This window comes from Notothenia coriiceps, unplaced genomic scaffold (genome assembly GCF_000735185.1).
Source record: "Notothenia coriiceps isolate Sejong01 unplaced genomic scaffold, NC01 NC01_scaffold00008427, whole genome shotgun sequence".
NCBI lineage: Eukaryota > Metazoa > Chordata > Actinopteri > Perciformes > Nototheniidae > Notothenia > Notothenia coriiceps.
This window is the reverse complement of record NW_011341128.1, coordinates 111272-129673: the sequence shown is the minus strand read 5'-3', so window position 1 is coordinate 129673 and position 18402 is coordinate 111272. Positions and strand designations below refer to the sequence as shown.

At 40.8% G+C, this 18402-nt stretch overlaps 1 protein-coding gene across 1 annotated transcript; it reads left to right on the top strand.

Moving 5' to 3' along the window:
• Positions 1-1981: 1981 nt before the first annotated feature.
• Positions 1982-18144, top strand: evpla (envoplakin a). Its single transcript, XM_010770129.1, has 22 exons — positions 1982-2140; positions 6175-6274; positions 6374-6528; positions 7122-7245; positions 7473-7604; positions 7726-7767; positions 8100-8261; positions 8363-8470; positions 8850-8945; positions 9061-9171; positions 9502-9648; positions 9892-10043; positions 10143-10240; positions 10433-10605; positions 11586-11755; positions 12452-12590; positions 12705-12898; positions 13495-13645; positions 13758-13841; positions 13931-14038; positions 14131-14223; positions 14344-18144. Exons 1-22 carry the CDS (start codon positions 2082-2084, stop codon positions 17728-17730), a joined length of 5985 nt encoding a protein of 1994 aa, XP_010768431.1. The 5' UTR covers positions 1982-2081; the 3' UTR covers positions 17731-18144.
• Positions 18145-18402: the final 258 nt, after the last annotated feature.

The following is an 18402-nucleotide window of genomic DNA, read 5'->3' as shown; positions in this document are numbered from 1 at the left end:
TTATCCCTTTATTGCCCAAGTTGGCTTAACATTTACAGTTTATTTTCACATTGGCAGCAGTTGATAAAACATTCGCACCTCATTAACTAGCTGGTATTGAGCTTTTGTTTTGTAAATAATTAGGATTATATCTGGCCTGTATATGGACAAGAGGTCCTTAAAGGCGACAGAACATTTACCTATAATCCAATAATATTTGGGAAATCTCTAAATGTTGAGGAAGATATGCTTCAATCACTAGCTCAAGAAAAGCTACGAAATGGACCTTGTGACGATTATTTATGTCACCCAATTTCTGTTTTGGTAATTAAACAGGGAGTATCTTCTCCCAGGTCTTGCCCCAAATCAGAAAACATATTTATTATAACAAGCCGTTTGTGTTTTATTTATTCGCTAAAAATGGGTCCACATATCTTAGCAACAGTATCTGTTTTTACTGACAGGTGGGCGCACCCCATCAGAAATGTGTCCTCTGTGTTGTTTCTCTCTCTGTGAGGGAAGCTGTCCGGCTGCATTCCTCGCCGCCATGATTTTCTTTTGTTGATATGCTCTGGAGAGACGCCCTGATCCTGAATGACTCGTGTGTCTATAGATATTACACATGGGTCTTAGCAAAGTATGGAGACGTCTTTTCTCTTTAACATTGCTATAACATGTGTTTCAATATGGAGGTATTACGTAATGAACTTCCTGTCTAGCCCACAAGTTGTCAGACACCTTTCCATTGTTGACTGTATACATTGTGTTAGGAGCTCAGAGAGTATCTGTCCGGGTCTTAACCATCTCATTGACTTCAAATTATAACAGGTTGACATTACTGTCTGCTGTTTAAGACATTATTTAAGATTACAAATAACTTACACTTGATGGAAGGAGTGATGGGAATCTGTATGGTGATTTAAAAATAAATATGGTATTTGTTGCAAGGGGTGTTTCTCGTCACCACACCCTACAGCTCTTTCTTTCTCTTTGAATAATTTAATTTTAGATGTAACCAATTGTTAAAGTTGGGAGCAAATCAGAGAAAGTGCTGCTATTATGGAGTTGAAAAGATGAAGCAATTTTTTTAAATCATATTTTTATCCAGAATCTGATTTTTGCATGACAAATTAAATGTATCACCCTGTATTACATTTCTGTAGCAAATGTACCGATGGTATGAGAAGACATATTCCTCTCATACCATTGGTTGAATCAGAGGTATGCTCAGTGGTTAAGAAAGTATTCAGATCCTTTATCTAAGTATAATTATTTATAATACTCCATTACTGTACATGTAAAAATCCTGTATTGGAAAATCAGGAAAATGTACTGTATTAAAAACTTGACGTTTGAATACTAATAATACTCATTGCAGAAAATATAAATTATTAAAACAACTAAATGAAATGAAAAACAGCAAATATGTGATAAGCTACAACTATAACATGATTTTACACCAACAAAATTGGTAAACTGTTAATTTGTACTTAAATGCATTATAGTTAGTTACTTCCTACCACTCGATATGATAATATGGAGTTGCAAATTGGTGCATGTGATACCTTTATGACATAGTGACTGTAAATAGATGACATGCAACAAAGTGATCCCTAGATTGTCAACACACACCAATACAGTTTGTCACTCCGCCAGATTTGGAACAACTTGATTATCAAAGATCAGTCTGTTTACTTGTGAGTAACATTTGTATAAATAAAGTTTTATTCAACACCCTACAGGAATTCAGTGTCCCTCCAGCGCCATGAATTATGCATCTCTGTTGACTGAAGCCCCACTCCCTGTGAGAGATTGTGATGAAAAGGAAGGGCAGGGCCGAGGATGGGAGGAAGGGAGAGAGCAGGAAACAGGTCCGTCCGGTCCGCTCTCTGCAGGTGGATGTCAGGGCGGTGACACACCTTCGAGTTAACCTGTGTGGGAGGAGCTGCCGGAGTCAAACAATGTGCTGACGTGAGTGTGTGTTTGAGAGGAACCAAAGGGAGAGGAGACAGCGAGTGGGAGCCACAGGGTGAGGAACAGAGACCAAGAAGGAGTGAGAGAGAGAGAAAGGACAAAACGTTTTTTTCTGTGCCTGACCCACCATGACCTCCAGGATGTTTAAGAAAAAGGAATCTAAGGACAGTTTGCTCAAGAGCAGCAAGTAAGTAAACCCCTTAATGTATGCAATGCACATAAGATTGTGTAAGTGAGCGTGTATCTTGAACATGTCACAGAGAACTGTGTGATGTTTCCTGGTCCTCTTTTTCCTGGTGTTGTGGTTCCCCTCCTGTTACAGTGTGGTTGAAAAGGTTTGTTCAGGCAGTTAACTGACTTAAAGTGCTGAGTTATGTGAAGGTTAATCCTCTGTGATGGTGAAGGCTTTACAAGGTGTTACCAGCTGTTAACAGAGCCTTGAGGTCAGGTTTACTTTGTCAAAACATGAGGCGGGAAAGTGTGCTAAAGACATGAGTCAAACTAATAAAAATGTGTTTAATGAAGCAGGTGAAAGTCAAAGAGATTTAGAGTTGTGACGGCTCGCAAAACATTGTTATTGGTGATCACGTTTCAATGAGAAAACCTATCCTCTGAGAAGTGTTTGATCTGGCTGTTCTGTGTCCTGTCAGGCATGGCTGCTGTTCAAAATGTAGAAATATGTGTCACTAATAAACCACATGTTGCGGAACACTTTCTAAATGTGGGGGATGGAGGCAGAAGGCTGCAACTTAAAAACATAAAGAAAAGTATTTTAAAACCTTAATTTGACGAGGAATATATTGACAGTTAAGAGCAAAATTATCATTAATAATACATGACACTTGTATAGCGCTTTTCTAGAAACTCAAAGAAAACTCTAGAAACTTCATTGTCTTTATGTAAATCACTGCAGGTAAAAAGGGATAATGAGCTGGCTTCACTCTGTCCAGTACTCATTTAAGTTATGTGGAGTGTTCATTTTGTGTTTGTACTCTTACCTTTACATGACTTAATGTGATTTATTTGACATAACAGCTTTCAATCCTCATTTAAACACACTAGCTAACAGAGAGCACCTGGAGACACATTCATCTGCTGAAACTATTCACAGTTTCCCACATTGTCCGTGTCAGATGTCACAGACCTGACAGGTTTCTCAGGGTGGAGGTGACCTGATGGTTTCACCTTCTCACTGCCTGGGACATGTTCTGTGAGGTGTGAGGAGGACAGGGCGGGCCGCTGCTCCGCTGGTGTCTTTCTCTCATGTGGGCGTTGGTTCCCAACTGTACTTTACAGTGACAGGACATTAAGGAGGTTTCCATCACCAATTAAATCAATAGAGGCACCGTAAATAAGGGCTGCAACTTATGTCACAATATTGATTCATTTTTGGATTAGTCTTTCAAACTATTGATCAATATTTTGCTTATAATATTTCAGAAAATTAAGAAAACCATGTCTCATAACCCAACGTTTTAAGATCAACTAGCAAATATTTAACTTTTTTTTACTAATACTTGGTTTTAATGTTTTACACCAGTAGCAGTTTCAAACTTTAAAGACCCACCCATAGTGTCAGAAATGTTAAAATCATTGGGTGTGTCTGAGCCTGTGTTTGCTGGTAGCTTCATAATGGCAGATGACATGATGCCAAATAGCACTGATCTGTTTCAGAAGCACCAAACACATTTACCTGCCAGCTCATGCCGTTGGTGACAAAGTGATTTAATTAAGACACTAGCGATGGCCCACGGCTGAGATCTGTCAGCTCTCAAGGTCAAAAGAGGATTTAATTAAGTGTAGTTATCTAATTAGTTAATGCAAATAAAATAAATTCCATTTTGTAAAGTGAAAGGTGCTGAAAAAACCCACCAAACTCAATGGGTTTAAGCCCTTTAAAAAAACATAAATGTATACATCCTAATATAAAGTGTAAGCTGTAAGAACATTTGAGAAATCAGGGAGTGTCTTTGTAGTACAAGTTTTGTAATCTTGCAACTAACAGAAAAATGCAGGCTAGCTCTTTAAAGTTATGCGGGTCATCCAGTTATCCTACTCTCAAGTAAATTCAGTCATAGCTGCCTAGCTTTCCTGTGATGGCCATTCATAAATGCAACCAAATACTCAAAGGTAAATTATCACAACTTTGTATGTTGTTATTTAATAGTTTAGTGCATTGATTGGCTTTTAAAGTTGCCATTTAGCTCAATAAACACATTAAACAGACAGAAAAAGTCACAGTGTTTACTGACAGAAATGCTCACAGAAAACCTACACTAACAGCAGTTGCTCTTCAAGGGTTAAAACAGACTATACTGTGTTCAAGGAAAGCAACAAGTACACATATATACACACACACACACACACACACACACACACACACACACACACACACACACACACACACACACACACACACACACACACACACACACACACACACACACACATATCATTCAGCTCCTGACCATCATTAAGATGTAGATGGATGAGACAGACAAAACACCCAGTTTGTTTGATTGAAAAAAGTCAACCTCATGACCAAGTTATTACACCAAAAGAAACCAACTGTATTGAATTTGATTTTGTCATACATTTGTTTTCTTGACATTTCTTTACCTTTTTTAAGTTTTCTTATTTGACAAAATATAAAATATTTCTAATAATGCGTCATCTTAGTTGTCCACTCTCAAAAGCTGAGCAATAATTATTGAGTACATGTACTGTGTGTACAGCACGTACCTGTCTCTCCTGCTGAGTGAGCGGCCATTCTGAGCGGCTGCAGAACCAGATCAGCTGGCAGTTCGGAGCAGGAGGAGAAACGCTGCATTCCTGTCACTCCATTGTTTAAGAGCTCTGCAAAATGCCATTCAAGCCATTGTAAATCTACTCTGTATGACACTCGCTTGCTTTCTCTCCTAGGAGTAACAACTTTGAACTCCAAGGTAGCTTTGGCATGTGTGTAAAATGTCCTGCGGGAACGTAGCCAACATTTTTTGTTTCTGTGTTACACATCAGCGTTATTTCAGAAGTGCCTGAATGAAGTCTTTTCCGGATTTAAAATCAGCCCTGTAGTGTAAAAGTAGCAGTAGTATTTTAGGCAGAAAAGCAGGAGTTTAACATGTAAAATGTCCTTCGAATTATTTATTTTTGCAGCTTTGACTTCATATTACTTTCCACAAACTGATTTCCTTTAGAAAAAGTCCTTGACATCCTCACAACATGCTTTTACACTCATATCCAAAAATCAGCTTCACATCAGATGACCTCTGCCAAGGCCGAATGCAATCACTCAATGTTTATGAAAGTGTAAAACAAATTGTGTGGGTTCTTTCGTGACCCATGTTACACACATGTTCATTATATTTTTAGAACATAAAAGAGAAAACAGCCTAATTGAATGAGCGGTTTTCATTGGACCACAAAGCTCACTACAGTGCCTTGTTTAAACTCATTGGACTTCAGCGTTTGCAGATGATTTGATTTGATTAACCATCAGTAACTTTGATATTTAGCTCACAAAGCTTCAAATAAACTTTCAGATTGTAACATCATCCTGTGTTAACCTTATTTATATAGCTTGCTCCAAATCACACATAGACCTCCTTTTAGTTTTATGGGCGTAGTTCATCTCTCGTTGCCAGCCGGTAGGATCTCCACCTCCCTTTATCTGCGAGAGGCCTCACTTTACCTTTTCTTAGTGGCATCCACACTGGGGATCACAAACAGGGACAAACATAGTAGGCTGCTGTGGAATGATTAGCATTTAGGGAACCTGGAAATACACTTCCTCCTTACTGACTCTACGACAGAGACGCTGTGTGAAAGACTAGCATCAGACAGACAGTAGAAACGAATAAAACAGATCAAAAGAAAGCTGCCTCTGCCCTGACATTTTAATAACATGTTTTCACCTTATAGTCTTAAACATGTGTTGACTCTTTAGTTCATAATGTAAGATTTTAATGTAAAATTTGTAAAAAACATTTGTAATACCTGGTCTAGTTACTCACCTAGTCTCCATCTAGTTTTGCTGTTTGTCTTGAAAGTCTATTTCAATTTGGAGCTTTAACTTGTGAGATAATTGTCTATCCTTGACATTCAGAAAATGAGGGTATGGGACTGTTAGAGTGAATGTGGAGCATGAGATGGGAAACACTGAGAAAATGTCATATCTCCTATTGTTTTCTGTGATTTAATCTGTGACCCCCCCTCCGCCAGGATGCAGACCAGCAACTTGGCCTTGCTGATCGCTCAGATGCAAAAGAATGCCGACACGGTGGAGAAAGACATCCTCCGGGCCGAAGGGCTGCTGGCTGTGGTGAGGACACACACTGACAGACCAACACAAACTTGTATATCACTTCTACATGCAGCCTTCTCTAAAATAAACCACCCTACTGTTGTCTTCTTCCTCTAGGACTTTGAAAATGACAAGACGGAGCAGCCCTTGCAGCACCAGGCGGTGATTTCAGACAAGCTGGGCGAGGCGGAGGGCCTGCTGCAGGATCTGTTCCTCGACGTCGCCAAAGCCAAGAGGTCCAAACACCCGCAGGCCAGAGAGATAGAGAGCGAGTGAGTGGTGACAGATAGATATGACACTGAGGATTTACAATGTAGCTGCCTACAGGAGACATGTGTGCACTTACACCTTTGATGTAGGTTAAACACACTGACAGCATGCAAGATGCTTTATGATGAACACACTAAACAAAGTTAAATTAAAATAGATTATTATCATTTTTGGATCAATTTGGATTACATTTTCACTTTATGCTAGTCCTAATTGTTTATTTCCATGTAATGCCTATTAATCAATACATCTTCACTTTATATTGGAGGCAAAGGTTGTGCCTTTTATGTCACTCCATTTATTGGTAACTTTGTCAGAATATGAATAAAAACATAAATTCAACACTTAATTAATTATTATTAAAAAAAAGCTACCCAGTGGTATAACACCTAATTAAAATGAGCTCCACCTTTACCAGCTGCAACATCGCAGCAAAACAACATAAGATTAATTATTAGTCTAAGAACATATATTATTCTGAGATATTTCTGCATATTGACCGAGTACTCTTTACTTCTGATACTATAAGTATATTTCAATGCTGATACTTTTGCACTTTTGTAACATTTTGAGTCATTTTTCTTTGCGTCTTCAGCGTCCTATTGCTCCACGAGCGCTGGTTGAAGGACTGCACTTTCTACCGTGAGATCTTTGAGCAGGTGGACGACGTGTCGCTGATGCCAAGAATCGACTGGGAGCCTGTTTTAAACCAGAAACAAGTACGTAGATTAAAACTGAACATTTAAATTCCAAGGTGTCTAAAGATCCAGCATTGATGTAATCCCTTTTTGTTAACAGTTTGAACATTGTTTGTTATTGTGACCTCACCAAAGAGCAAAGCTTGAAATATTGTATTCCTCTGTTCTTCAGAGCCTCTGGGAATGCTTATTCTTGGTGGTTATTTTGTCTTTATATCCCATTAACTGTATTAATCTTGTCCTTTCAGAAACTAGTGAACGCGGAGGAGTACGGCCCCACCATGGCGGACCTGGAGAAGCAGGTCGCTGCTCACAACATCCTGCACAAAGAGGTGGAGGCCTACAACTCGCAGCTCTGCATCAGCTCTGCAGGCAGCAAGGTGAAAAGACATGGAAACACATTTACATGATATTCACAAACATTTACTGTCCTGCTTGCCTTCTTTTGTCCTGATGGAAAACTGTTTCCAGCGGCTTATATGTTGTTATCTTGTCTTTTAGGACAAATATACCGTCCTGAAAAAGCAATACAACAATCTACTGGTGAGTTGTGTTGTTTTATATGTATTCTTTGGCCATAAAGACAACCGTTTTCTCTTCAATGTAACAACAAACTTAATATGGTATTTTTTTCTGTTAATGCATCAAAATGCATTCTTTGTAATAGCACCTTGTTAAAATCCAAATGACAAAATAATTGTTGAGGTATTTGCCTCTTCTCCCTAACTGATATATTATTAGTTTTATTTTGTCATTTCAACTAGAATAACATCAAATTAAATGAGGGGGAGATTAAAACACTGTATATTTGACATAAAAAACACATTTTTAAGAATCTTTGAGGTTTGAATGAGTTTTATTTCATTTCTCCCCAGGACAACTCCAAGTGGCGTCGCCACTACCTGAACAGCCTGTATGAGTACATGCACGGCTGTAACAAGGAGCTGGGGTTCCTGGAAGAAGAGCAAGATAAGATCAAGAAGCAGGACTGGAGCGACCGCATGGTCGACCCGCCTGACGTCCGCAGGCAGTATGAGGTCAGCAATCACAGATTGAAGCTGCTTGTCCAGAATAATCTAAACTGAGCTATTTATTGATAACCACAAACATTACTACCTTTTTATTTGATCTCAATCAGAACTTTAAGAACAACAGCCTGCTGTCCCACGAGAGCGAGGTGAACAAACTTCAGGACGAAGGAGAAAGACTTGTTGGATTGAAGCACCCTGCCAGTGACACAATCCAGGTACGCCTATTTACCCAGAAGACACTGCTTTCAAATGGAAAGGCAATGATTCAAAGGCCAAAGTCTTTAAAAATGTCAAGTTAACTTTTAAGGGGACACACTAAAGGGGATAAGACATTTTAAATCATAGATATGAGAACAGAAAAGCTTTGAGATGTTGTTTTGTATTACAGGTATACTGACCTTACATGTTCAAATAAGTACTAAATAAGTAATGACAGTTCAAATGAGAATACGTGGTATTTCAGATACATTTCTCAAACAGAATTGGGAAAGTTTAAATGTCTCTTTTGTGTCACTCAATATATCAGAACATAATGTCCACACAAAAATTATGAATTCAAAATAAGATAACAATACCATTTTGTCACACTTCCAGGCTCAGAGAGATGCTGTTCGAAACGAGTGGCAGAAATTCCTCAACCTCTGCATTTGTCAAGAGACACACCTGGACAGTCTGGAGGAATACAAAAAGGTAAATATATTACACCATATACCACAACTCATCATAACACATTATTCATTTTCGTGTGAGAGGGTAGTGTTACGCATCCAGGTAAAAATAATATGTTTTTTGTTTTATTTTCCAGTACCAAATGGAGATTGAGCAGCTGTCGGACACGCTGAGCAAACTCAACAACAACCTGGACCCCAAGGCCATCAGCAAGAAGAGCAACTCAGAGACGCTGCTACAGCTGGAGGTACAGTTTTAATATCTTTATTTTTCATTTTAAAGGGGGTTTGCTTTTCACTTAGCACTCTTACTCACACTCACTTTACTCTCTCTCATCAACTTCCCAAGAGGTGAATTCTTAATAAGTCAAGCTCAAAAAGTCATTGGTAATGTTTTCAAAGTTTAAAAACATAGAAATATACATTGTGGATGTTTTGATATTGTTTTTGACACTCACATGTCTGAAGTACAGCCATTCAGTCTTATTTCTAGGATGATGAAATAAAATGAGGATTTGTTATTATCTATCAATTCATGATTATTTTAAAGATTTTCCTCTGTGTCTGTTCCCCACCAGGCGGAGGAGAATACTGTTCAGAACAGCGAACAGCTGCTGGCCGACCTTAGGAGAAGCAGCACCACCATTGCTCCTCTGAAGCTGCGACGCAACGCCCCCACCCGGCCCACCACAGTGGAGTCCCTTTGTGACTGGGAGACAGATAAGGTGCAGCTTCTTCACCTCAGATTGTCACAGAGTGCTGCAGATTAGTCAATATACCAGGGAAATCTTTCAAAAGTGAATACAAGTACTAAAATGGGCACATACGGTGGTTACTTAAAAAGATATAGAACAAAGAAAGGCCATATCCAAAGCTGAAGTGTTTAATTTCAGACATGTTATTCATTCACAAGTTGTGCACACTTTTTGGGCATGTGTTTTATTTAATCATTTTTCATCACCATCTAGGATTCCCTGGAAAGAGGCGATAAGTTCACCCTGAAATCCAACTCAGACGACAACTGGGACGTCACCTCCACGGACGGGGCAACAAAAACCTTCCCAGGAGTTTGCTTCCGGATCCCCCCACCTGATCCAGAGGCCATTGACAAAGTGGACCTGTAAGTAAAGCACCGTTTTATTTTTGTGCATCTACAACAAACAAAGCAATAATATCTCAGTAATACTATTTCTATTTACATTGTATTTGCATTCTTTAGGTTGGGTGGTGATCTGGCTGACATCAAGAAGAGAAGAGCTGCTCTGGCTGCATCGCTGAAGAATCACAAGTCGGATTTCTCCAGGTCCCAACTATCAGGTAATTGTCTACAGATGTAAAACCTTAAACATCCTCAATTTAATTTTGTATATCAATTACTTTGCTTTAATTCTTCAAGAGAACTTTGTTTTTCTTGCATTCCTCCAAGGTGATCAAAGGCGATCAAATATATATCATAGCACACGTCTCAAAGTCAGATCAGGCAATAAACGTCTTTGTTTCCTCTTTCAGCCCCAGTGTCTTCTGCCCCACTGGATCCCAAAGTGAAGGCTCTGTCTCAGCAGCTGGATAAGCTGGACGGTGACCTGGCGAGCGCTGAGGAGAGCATGCTGAGCCGCCTGCGAACCCCGCTGAACCGCAGCGACCCGGCCGGAGATCTGGCCAAGAGGCTGAGGGAACAGGAGGTGAGAAGAATAAAGCCACAGACATTGTTCCTGTTAGCTCGTTTCTGCCTTTATTACTGTATCTCTGTCGGCTCTTTAGATTTAGGTGAAATACCTCTCATTTACCAAATGCCATCAGTCGTGTGCCTTTTTAAGGTTACTCCTGGTGATTATATTGTTATACTGTAGACATTTGTTTGAAGAAGGAACCCTAGAGGATTTGATGTATTGTATTTGCATTATACAAATGTCTAAAGCAGGGGTGGGGAACCTCCGGCCCCCGGGCCGTATACGGCCCTCGAGACCATTTGGTACGGCCCTCAAGGTATTTATAAACACACGAAAAAAAGAAAGAAATCGAGGCCGCAGTACCCATAAGGAGCCGTACACACGCCGCACATACTTGCCAACCCCCCCGATTTTCGCGGGAGACTCCTGATTTCATTGCCCTCTCCCGATTTCCTCCCGGGGTTATATTTCTCCCGCATTTCTCCCGATTTCTGACAAAATTAGATTTACTCAGGACTGTTTGCACTCGGACTTTAATACATCTACACCCTTGTTTGGTTTCCATGGCAGCATGTCTCGTTAGTAGCGCGCGCAACTGAAAGTCTGAGAGGGTGAGGAAGATAGTCACAGAAAACAGAACAAGAATCGACAACTCTACCCTCTGCTCACTCCTTTCCTGTAAAATACAGGTCCAGCCCACACATATGCTCCATCAAGGATGGTGCTTCAGGCCGCAAGGCAGTGCACTTACAACTACAATAAGCATGTTAATGTTAATTCAATACAGCTCTACTACTAAAATACAGGTTGTTTTTTCTTTGCACAGCATAAAAGAAAGGCGAAAGGAATGGGCTGTGATTTTAGTATTTTTAAGCAGAGGTCAATCATTTGTACGGGCGGCCCTCGGAGGATGTTCAAAAAATTGAAATGGCCCTTGAGAGGAAAAAGGTTCCCCACCCCTGGTCTAAAGTATCTTTATGTGTCTCTTGTAGGAAGCTGCCCGGGCTCTGAAGTCTCTGGAGCAGCAGAAGCTGGCAGCTCAGGCGGACATGCAGCCGCTGCTCTCCAAAGACCCCAGCTCCTCTCAGCTGCCACTCAAACTGAGTGGTGCAAACAACAAGTTCGACAGCATGTCAGCACTTGCTGACCTCTACACCAAGAAGTAAGTGCATGTTTTGTTTGGAAAATGACATTTACACAGTGTCATGGTGGAGGGGTTTTGTCTGTAATGAAAATATATTGTTATTCCGGTTTTAAAAATCCAATTTAAAACCTGACCTTCCAAATATACAATGAATAAATAGAGAAAAGCTGATATTATTAACACATAGCACATTTGTATATGGGTACATCTGTCTCTTGTCAGAGCTATTTTACTGGAGTCTCAGGTCTTCTGGGTCAGGGTCTGCTCTGTTCCGAGAATAACCACTAAACATGGAAAAGCAGCTTTTAGTTATTATGCCCCAAAAATTTGGAACAAACTGCCTAAATCGTGCACGTCCGCTGAAACACTTCCTATTTTTAAATCCAGACTAAAAACGCGTCTATTTTCCGCTGCTTTTAATTGAGCTGCCCATACTCACACTACAGTATGCCTTTTTAGTCATGTATTCTGTACCTGCTGCTGTGTTTATTATTTAATTTATTTCATTACCTTTGCTTATTATGCCTGTTTTTAAATGCCTTTTTAATAATGTATTTATGCTGTATTTGTTCTTAAAGGTCTTTTGCTTTTAATCTGTAAAGCACTTTGAATCGCCACGTGCTGAAAAGTGCTATATAAATAAAATTGCCTTGCTTTGCCTTACTGAACTAAAATAGCACTCATAATGACTTACATTTTTTTATTTATTTTTAGAGCAAATGCGTCTCTTAACTTGGAGGGCCAGATTAAGAAGGTTGACGGCCTCGTCTCTGGGTTTGAGAAAAATCTGAGTAATGATAATCCAATCCCTGACGTGCCGAATGCAATCCAAGCCCGCGCTGATGACATCCAGGTGAGGAAATCTGCATTAAAATGTTACATCCACATAAAAGACACTTCTCTTCCTCAAAGGTTCAACTTATATTTGACAGAATTTTAATAGCATGTCTCTTTTGCTGCATTTCAGTACCAGCGCAGGTCTGTGGCAGCGGCTCAGGACGACATGAAGAAGCTGAGTCAGGATCTGGACACCACAGAGCAGCTGTGCAGCTCTCTGCAGCAGGGATACCAGGAGTACTGCCCGGACATCCGCCGCCAGAGATCAGAGGTCAAGCAGCTGCAGACACGTTACGGGAATGTGGCCAACCAGCTGAAGGAGAGGTGAGAATCAGATGGTTAAAAAAACGACATCAAATCAGCCCAAAGGAGTGGCATGATAAAAGATAATGAAAAGGATATCAAATCCATTACACAAAATAATAAAAAAAAAAACTTATGATACACATATTTTTGCTTCATTTGAAATAGAAATTCCTTTAAAAAATGCTGGTAGTTTTGCATCTCTAGTCCTATAGAGAGTACTAAAATGAAACAACAACTTGGAGAGGTTTGCCCATGCTATTGTGTATACTATGCACAGATTTAAAAAAAACAGTATTATACTTTGATTTGAAATTTCAAGTTTGATTTTTCTGCTTTGTTAACTCAAACAGGCCATTTCTTTGCAAATAAAAGGGTTACTTACCTTCACACTACATACATGCAGTAGGCTATATACTGTAATAAGCCGTACGCAAATGAATTGATGTGTAAGATGAAATAATCAGGCAAAGGTGTGTGTTAATTATAGCTCAGATGTGATTTTCTCTAGGAAATGGCACAGAAGACAACAAAACCTTGTAATGTTAAGTGCATTAATGCAGTTCTTTTACACATATATTTTTTAAACCTTCTGTCATATTGATTAATTATTGCAGAGAAAACCTCTTACAAGAAGCTTCAACCAAGAACCAGGAGTTCCAGAGCACATCCAAATCCCTGAAGTCCTTCCTGGACAACCTGCCGCAAAACAAGGTTGACTTCAAAGATGATCTGTCGCAGGTCGCTGCCAAGCAGAGCTCCCAAGAGGTGAGGCTGTGGTTCATGCAAACATGTGCTGTGTTATATGTAAATCTGTAAAACATTATATAATATAATTAACTGATTACAGTGATTAACATGGGAAAATTGTTTCACACAGAGGGTGGTGGATGACTTGAAGAGGAAGGGAGATGACATTGACAGAGTGTCTGACCTGTCTCAAGACCTGCAGGGTATACTCGATGTAAGTGTCAAACCCATTATAATACAAGGTTATTAAATATTAGAATACTTGACAAGTGAATAAATTATGTTTTCTTCACATCTGTGCAGGAATACGAGACCAATGTTGACAAATACAACAGTACACTCGAGGATGCTGGCGCCACTGTGGCCAAGAAACCTCGTATAATCACTCTGTCTGATTCTGTTCAGAAAGAGGTAACATTTAGATGTATTTTACACAATGTGAATTATTATTATTAATATATCAAGGTGGCTGACATATTTGCTGCCACTCTTGTTTATTACAGGAACGGGATCTGGTCAACCGTTACGCTGAAGCAACCGCTGAAAATACCCAGTGCCAAAAACAGATGGGTTTGACAAAGAATCTTATTTCACAAGTAAGAAAACAAGGCATAAAAAACCCATTGCTATGAAATATACTTCTCATAAAACAACCTAAAGCTTATCACAAAAACAAATCACATAACTTATTAAATTAATTTGCTTCTCTGCTTCAGAATGAAAACAAAGTCCAAATGGTGGCACAGCAACACGTGCAGCTTGAAAGCCAGCAAAGGAGTTCTTTTGAGCTCAGCAGTCTGATGAAGGACCTGGACGAAGAGAGAGATAGGACAACTCATACCGAGACAGAGCTGAGAACCTTTAAAGAGAGGATGATGTCGCTGAAGAGTCGCAGAGGAGTGCAGCGTCTTGAAGAGAAAGAAGTACTGCAGTACTATCGCGACCCAAAACTGGAAACTGATTTGGTCGATCTGCAGAAAACCCTGCATGAAGAGTCCCTCAGGCGTAGCACCACCCACAGTGAGGTTGAGATATTTAACAAGAAAATCACCATCCTTGAGGAAACACTCAAAGGTACTAAACCAAAACTGTTGACCAGAGAGGTGACCGAGTTTGAGAGAGATCCTCAGCTGGACGTGGAGGCCACTAAGACTAGAGATGAGATAGCCAGGATGAGGGATGAAATTCGAGTAAGAGATGGGGAACATGTTCAGATGAGCACAGAAGTGACGATTCTCCAGCAGAAGAGACCCACCATCAAAGAGAGGATAGTTAAGAAGGAAGTGGTGAAAGTGGAAAAGGACCCACAGATGTTGAGATCAGTGCGGACATTTGAGACGGAAATTTCCGATGAGGACAAGAGTACCAAGCGCATCAATGATGAAATCTTCCAGACAAGGAGCCAGATTAATGCTCTTGAGAGGCTGATTCCTAACATCCAGCCAAAGATCATCACCAAGGAAGTGAAAAGGATTGAACAAGACCCAGAGCTCATCCATGAATCTAAGAGGGTTCGAACAAGCATTGAGGAAGAAATAATTGAAAACAATTCTTTGTCCAACGAGGTTTTGGAGTTCCAGACTCGCTACCGAGAAGTTCAAGGCTGGAGGCCAAAAGTCGAGGTGAAGGAAATCGTTAATGAGATCTACCGTATAGACCCGAGCACAGAGGCGGAGATAATGCGGCTCAGGAAAGACATACAAGACACCACCAAGCAGCGCTCTGACATGGAAAGAGAAATCACCATGGTCACGACTAATGTGTACACCCTTCGCTCTGAGAAGCCCAAGGTGGAGATGAAGGAAGTCCTTCAAGAGGTGGTTAGGGAGGAAAGAAGTCCTGAAAATGAGAAAGAGATTCAGAGGCTAACTGATCAGGTGAACTATTTGGAGAACACCTACAGCTCCCTCGAGGACCAGGTGAGAATCCACAGGAAGGAAAGGGATGAATGGAAAACTGAGAAGTCCAAGATCGAGACAAAAGTGGTCACCAGAGAAGTCATCAAGTATGAACCTGATCCTCTGTTGGAGAAAGAAGCTGACCGGCTAAGAAGAGATGTGCGGGAGGAGGCACAGCTGCGGCGCAACACTGAAGAGATGGTGTTTGATCTGCAGAACAAGTACATCCTGTTGGAGAGACAAAAGCCTGAGGAGAAGGTAGTTATGCATGAGGTTGTACGTTTACAGAAGGACCCAAGGCAGACGCTCGAGCATGATCGGCTCAGCAGGAGCCTGGATGACGAAGTAATGACCCGCCGCCAGGTTAACCTCGAGATGCAGCAGCTGACGACCAAGGTGGAAGAGTTACAGAGGACCCTCAGAGAGAGTGATGAGCACCAAAAGAGGGTTCAAGCTGAGTTTGAACTCAGAGAGATCCGACTGCGCATCACATATCTTAAAAATGCCCCCCCTCCCGTTGAGGAATGTATTGTTGTTGAGGAAGTACTGAAGGTTGAAAGAGACCCAAAACTGGAGAGGATGACAAACGGTGTTCGGTCAGACATGGATAAGCAAACCAGCGATATTCTGCGCATCCAGAGAGACATCCGTAACATCACTCATAGACTAGAAATCCTGCAGAGGGAAAAGTCTGGTGAGAAGACAGTGTACAAAGAGATTATCCGTGTTGAGAAAGACCAGGCAGTTGAATCCGAGAGGGATCGCCTGAGGGAACAGGTGTCTCAGCAAAGATTTGACAGACAAGACCTTGAAGAGGAAATCAGACGTGTCAACGATAAAATCAACCTTCTGATGAGCGGAAAATCAAGCTCTTCAAGAGAGGAATCCACTCTTGTTTCGAACAAAGATGTCTTTCAGAGGGAGAAAGAAAACCTCACTCGGGAACTCAGGACCCTCGAAGCCTCAAGACATGACATCAGCTTGTCTTTCCAGCAGCAAAGCAGGCTGATTAGTGAAAGATCACAGATGGGAAGGCAGAAGAGCGTTAAGATGGATTCTGATGCTCTACGTCTGGAGAGGGAGATCCTGGAAGAAAAAGACAGAATCCATCAGCGAGACAGCATGATGCGGGAGCTCCTGACGAGCGTGCAGAAAGAGGAACAAGCAGAGACAAGGACCAAAGAGACCAACGTGTCTACCAAAATCACCATTCTGGATCCAGATACAGGCAAAGACATGTCCCCTTATGACGCCTACATGCAGGGCCTGATTGATCGTCAACAGTACATAAACCTGCAGGAGCTGGAGTGTGACTGGGAGGAGATTACTTCCCTGGGACCTGATGGGGAGACATCTGTACTCCAAGATCGCAAAAGTGGAAAGCAGTACCCAATCAAAGATGCCCTGAAGGAAGGCCGCCTGACAGAGTATGATCTACAACAGTATAAAAAAGGCAAGATGCCCATCTCAGAGTTTGCCTTGCTGGTTGCGGGTGATAGCAATAAGCCACCCCAGTTCAACTCAATCACCCACACAACCTCCACAACAGTGAAGTCAGCCCCCCGGGACCTCTCCACCGCTAAAGAAATCTACCCAGTTGCTGGAGTAATAGACACAAACACTGACACCTGCTTTACAATTCGCAGCGCCACCTTGCGTAAACTGATTGACTCCGGAACCGCCCACAAACTTCTGGAGGCACAGGCATCAACAGGGGGCATCATCGACATAAGCAACAATCAGAGGTACACAGTTCAGAAGGCAACATCAAGAGGCCTCATTGAGGACAGTCAAGTCCAGAGGCTACTCAATGCACAAAAGGCCTTCACTGGTGTTGAAGACCCCATGACCAGAGAGGTTTTGTCCGTGGGAGAAGCTGTACAGAAAGGCTGGATGCCCAAGGACACGGCCATCCGCTACATGGAGGCACAGCACCTGACGGGTGGGCTGGTCAATCCCACTACCGGCAGCAGAATGAGCCTCTTTGATGCCATTGGGTCCAAAATGATCGACAGCACAATGATGAGGGAGCTGCAGGCTGAGACGACATACATCAAGGATATTGTAGACCCAATCACAAAGAAGAATATCAACTACAAACAAGCTCTGGATAGCTGTAAGAAAGACCCCGTCTCAGGCCTACCAATGCTGCCTGCCTCCTCTAAAGATTCTGGTGACAAATCTACTAGATATGCAAGATTCTAGATGTGTTTACAACAGAGTTGGAGTCATCTGATCTGTGGAGTGATGTGATAAAAAAATCTGCTATTAGATATTATAATTAGAATGTACATTTTGACTCAGGAAAAGTCTTTTAATGCAATGCTTTCTCACTAGCCAAAATGCTTGCTGCTGTGTTGCCTTTGTTTACCAAACATATCTGATGTGGGCTGATGTGTTTTTTTAATTTTATTTAAAAACAGAGAATATAAATTCAGTTTATCTTTGATATTATTATGTTATGAGGGATACTGGGACATGGTGCAATGCTAATTACAAAGATTGATTTGATTCTGTATTACTCATTGGTTATCCTTGACATTGTTGACTTTAAACTCAATCTTGTTTGATACTTTATGAAGAAACAAATATCAATAAATTAAATTATAATCGTTAAAAAGCATGGACCTTCAGTGTTGTGTTGCAGTTTTTTAAGAAGACACAGGCAGGTACAACGGGTATTAATCGTTTACTTTTAATGTAATACCAGCTTCATCCTATTTGGATATCCTATATATTTACTTAGTACAATGTGCTCAATTGGATTGCTTAGCATTTATAATTCAGTATACATTTTTAAACTTAACAGAGATGGCAAAAGTATCACATCCTTTACTCAAGTAGAAGTACAGATACAGATATAGAAGTAACAGACCT

Bases quoted from the DNA above. Each gene is read 5' to 3' on its own strand.
- evpla (XM_010770129.1), top strand. From the start codon at position 2,082: ATGACCTCCAGGATGTTTAAGAAAAAGGAATCTAAGGACAGTTTGCTC. The intron at 6,529-7,121 runs GTGAGTGGTGAC...TTGCGTCTTCAG, and splicing joins GCCAGAGAGATAGAGAGCGA to CGTCCTATTGCTCCACGAGC. The intron at 9,649-9,891 runs GTGCAGCTTCTT...ATCACCATCTAG, and splicing joins GTGACTGGGAGACAGATAAG to GATTCCCTGGAAAGAGGCGA.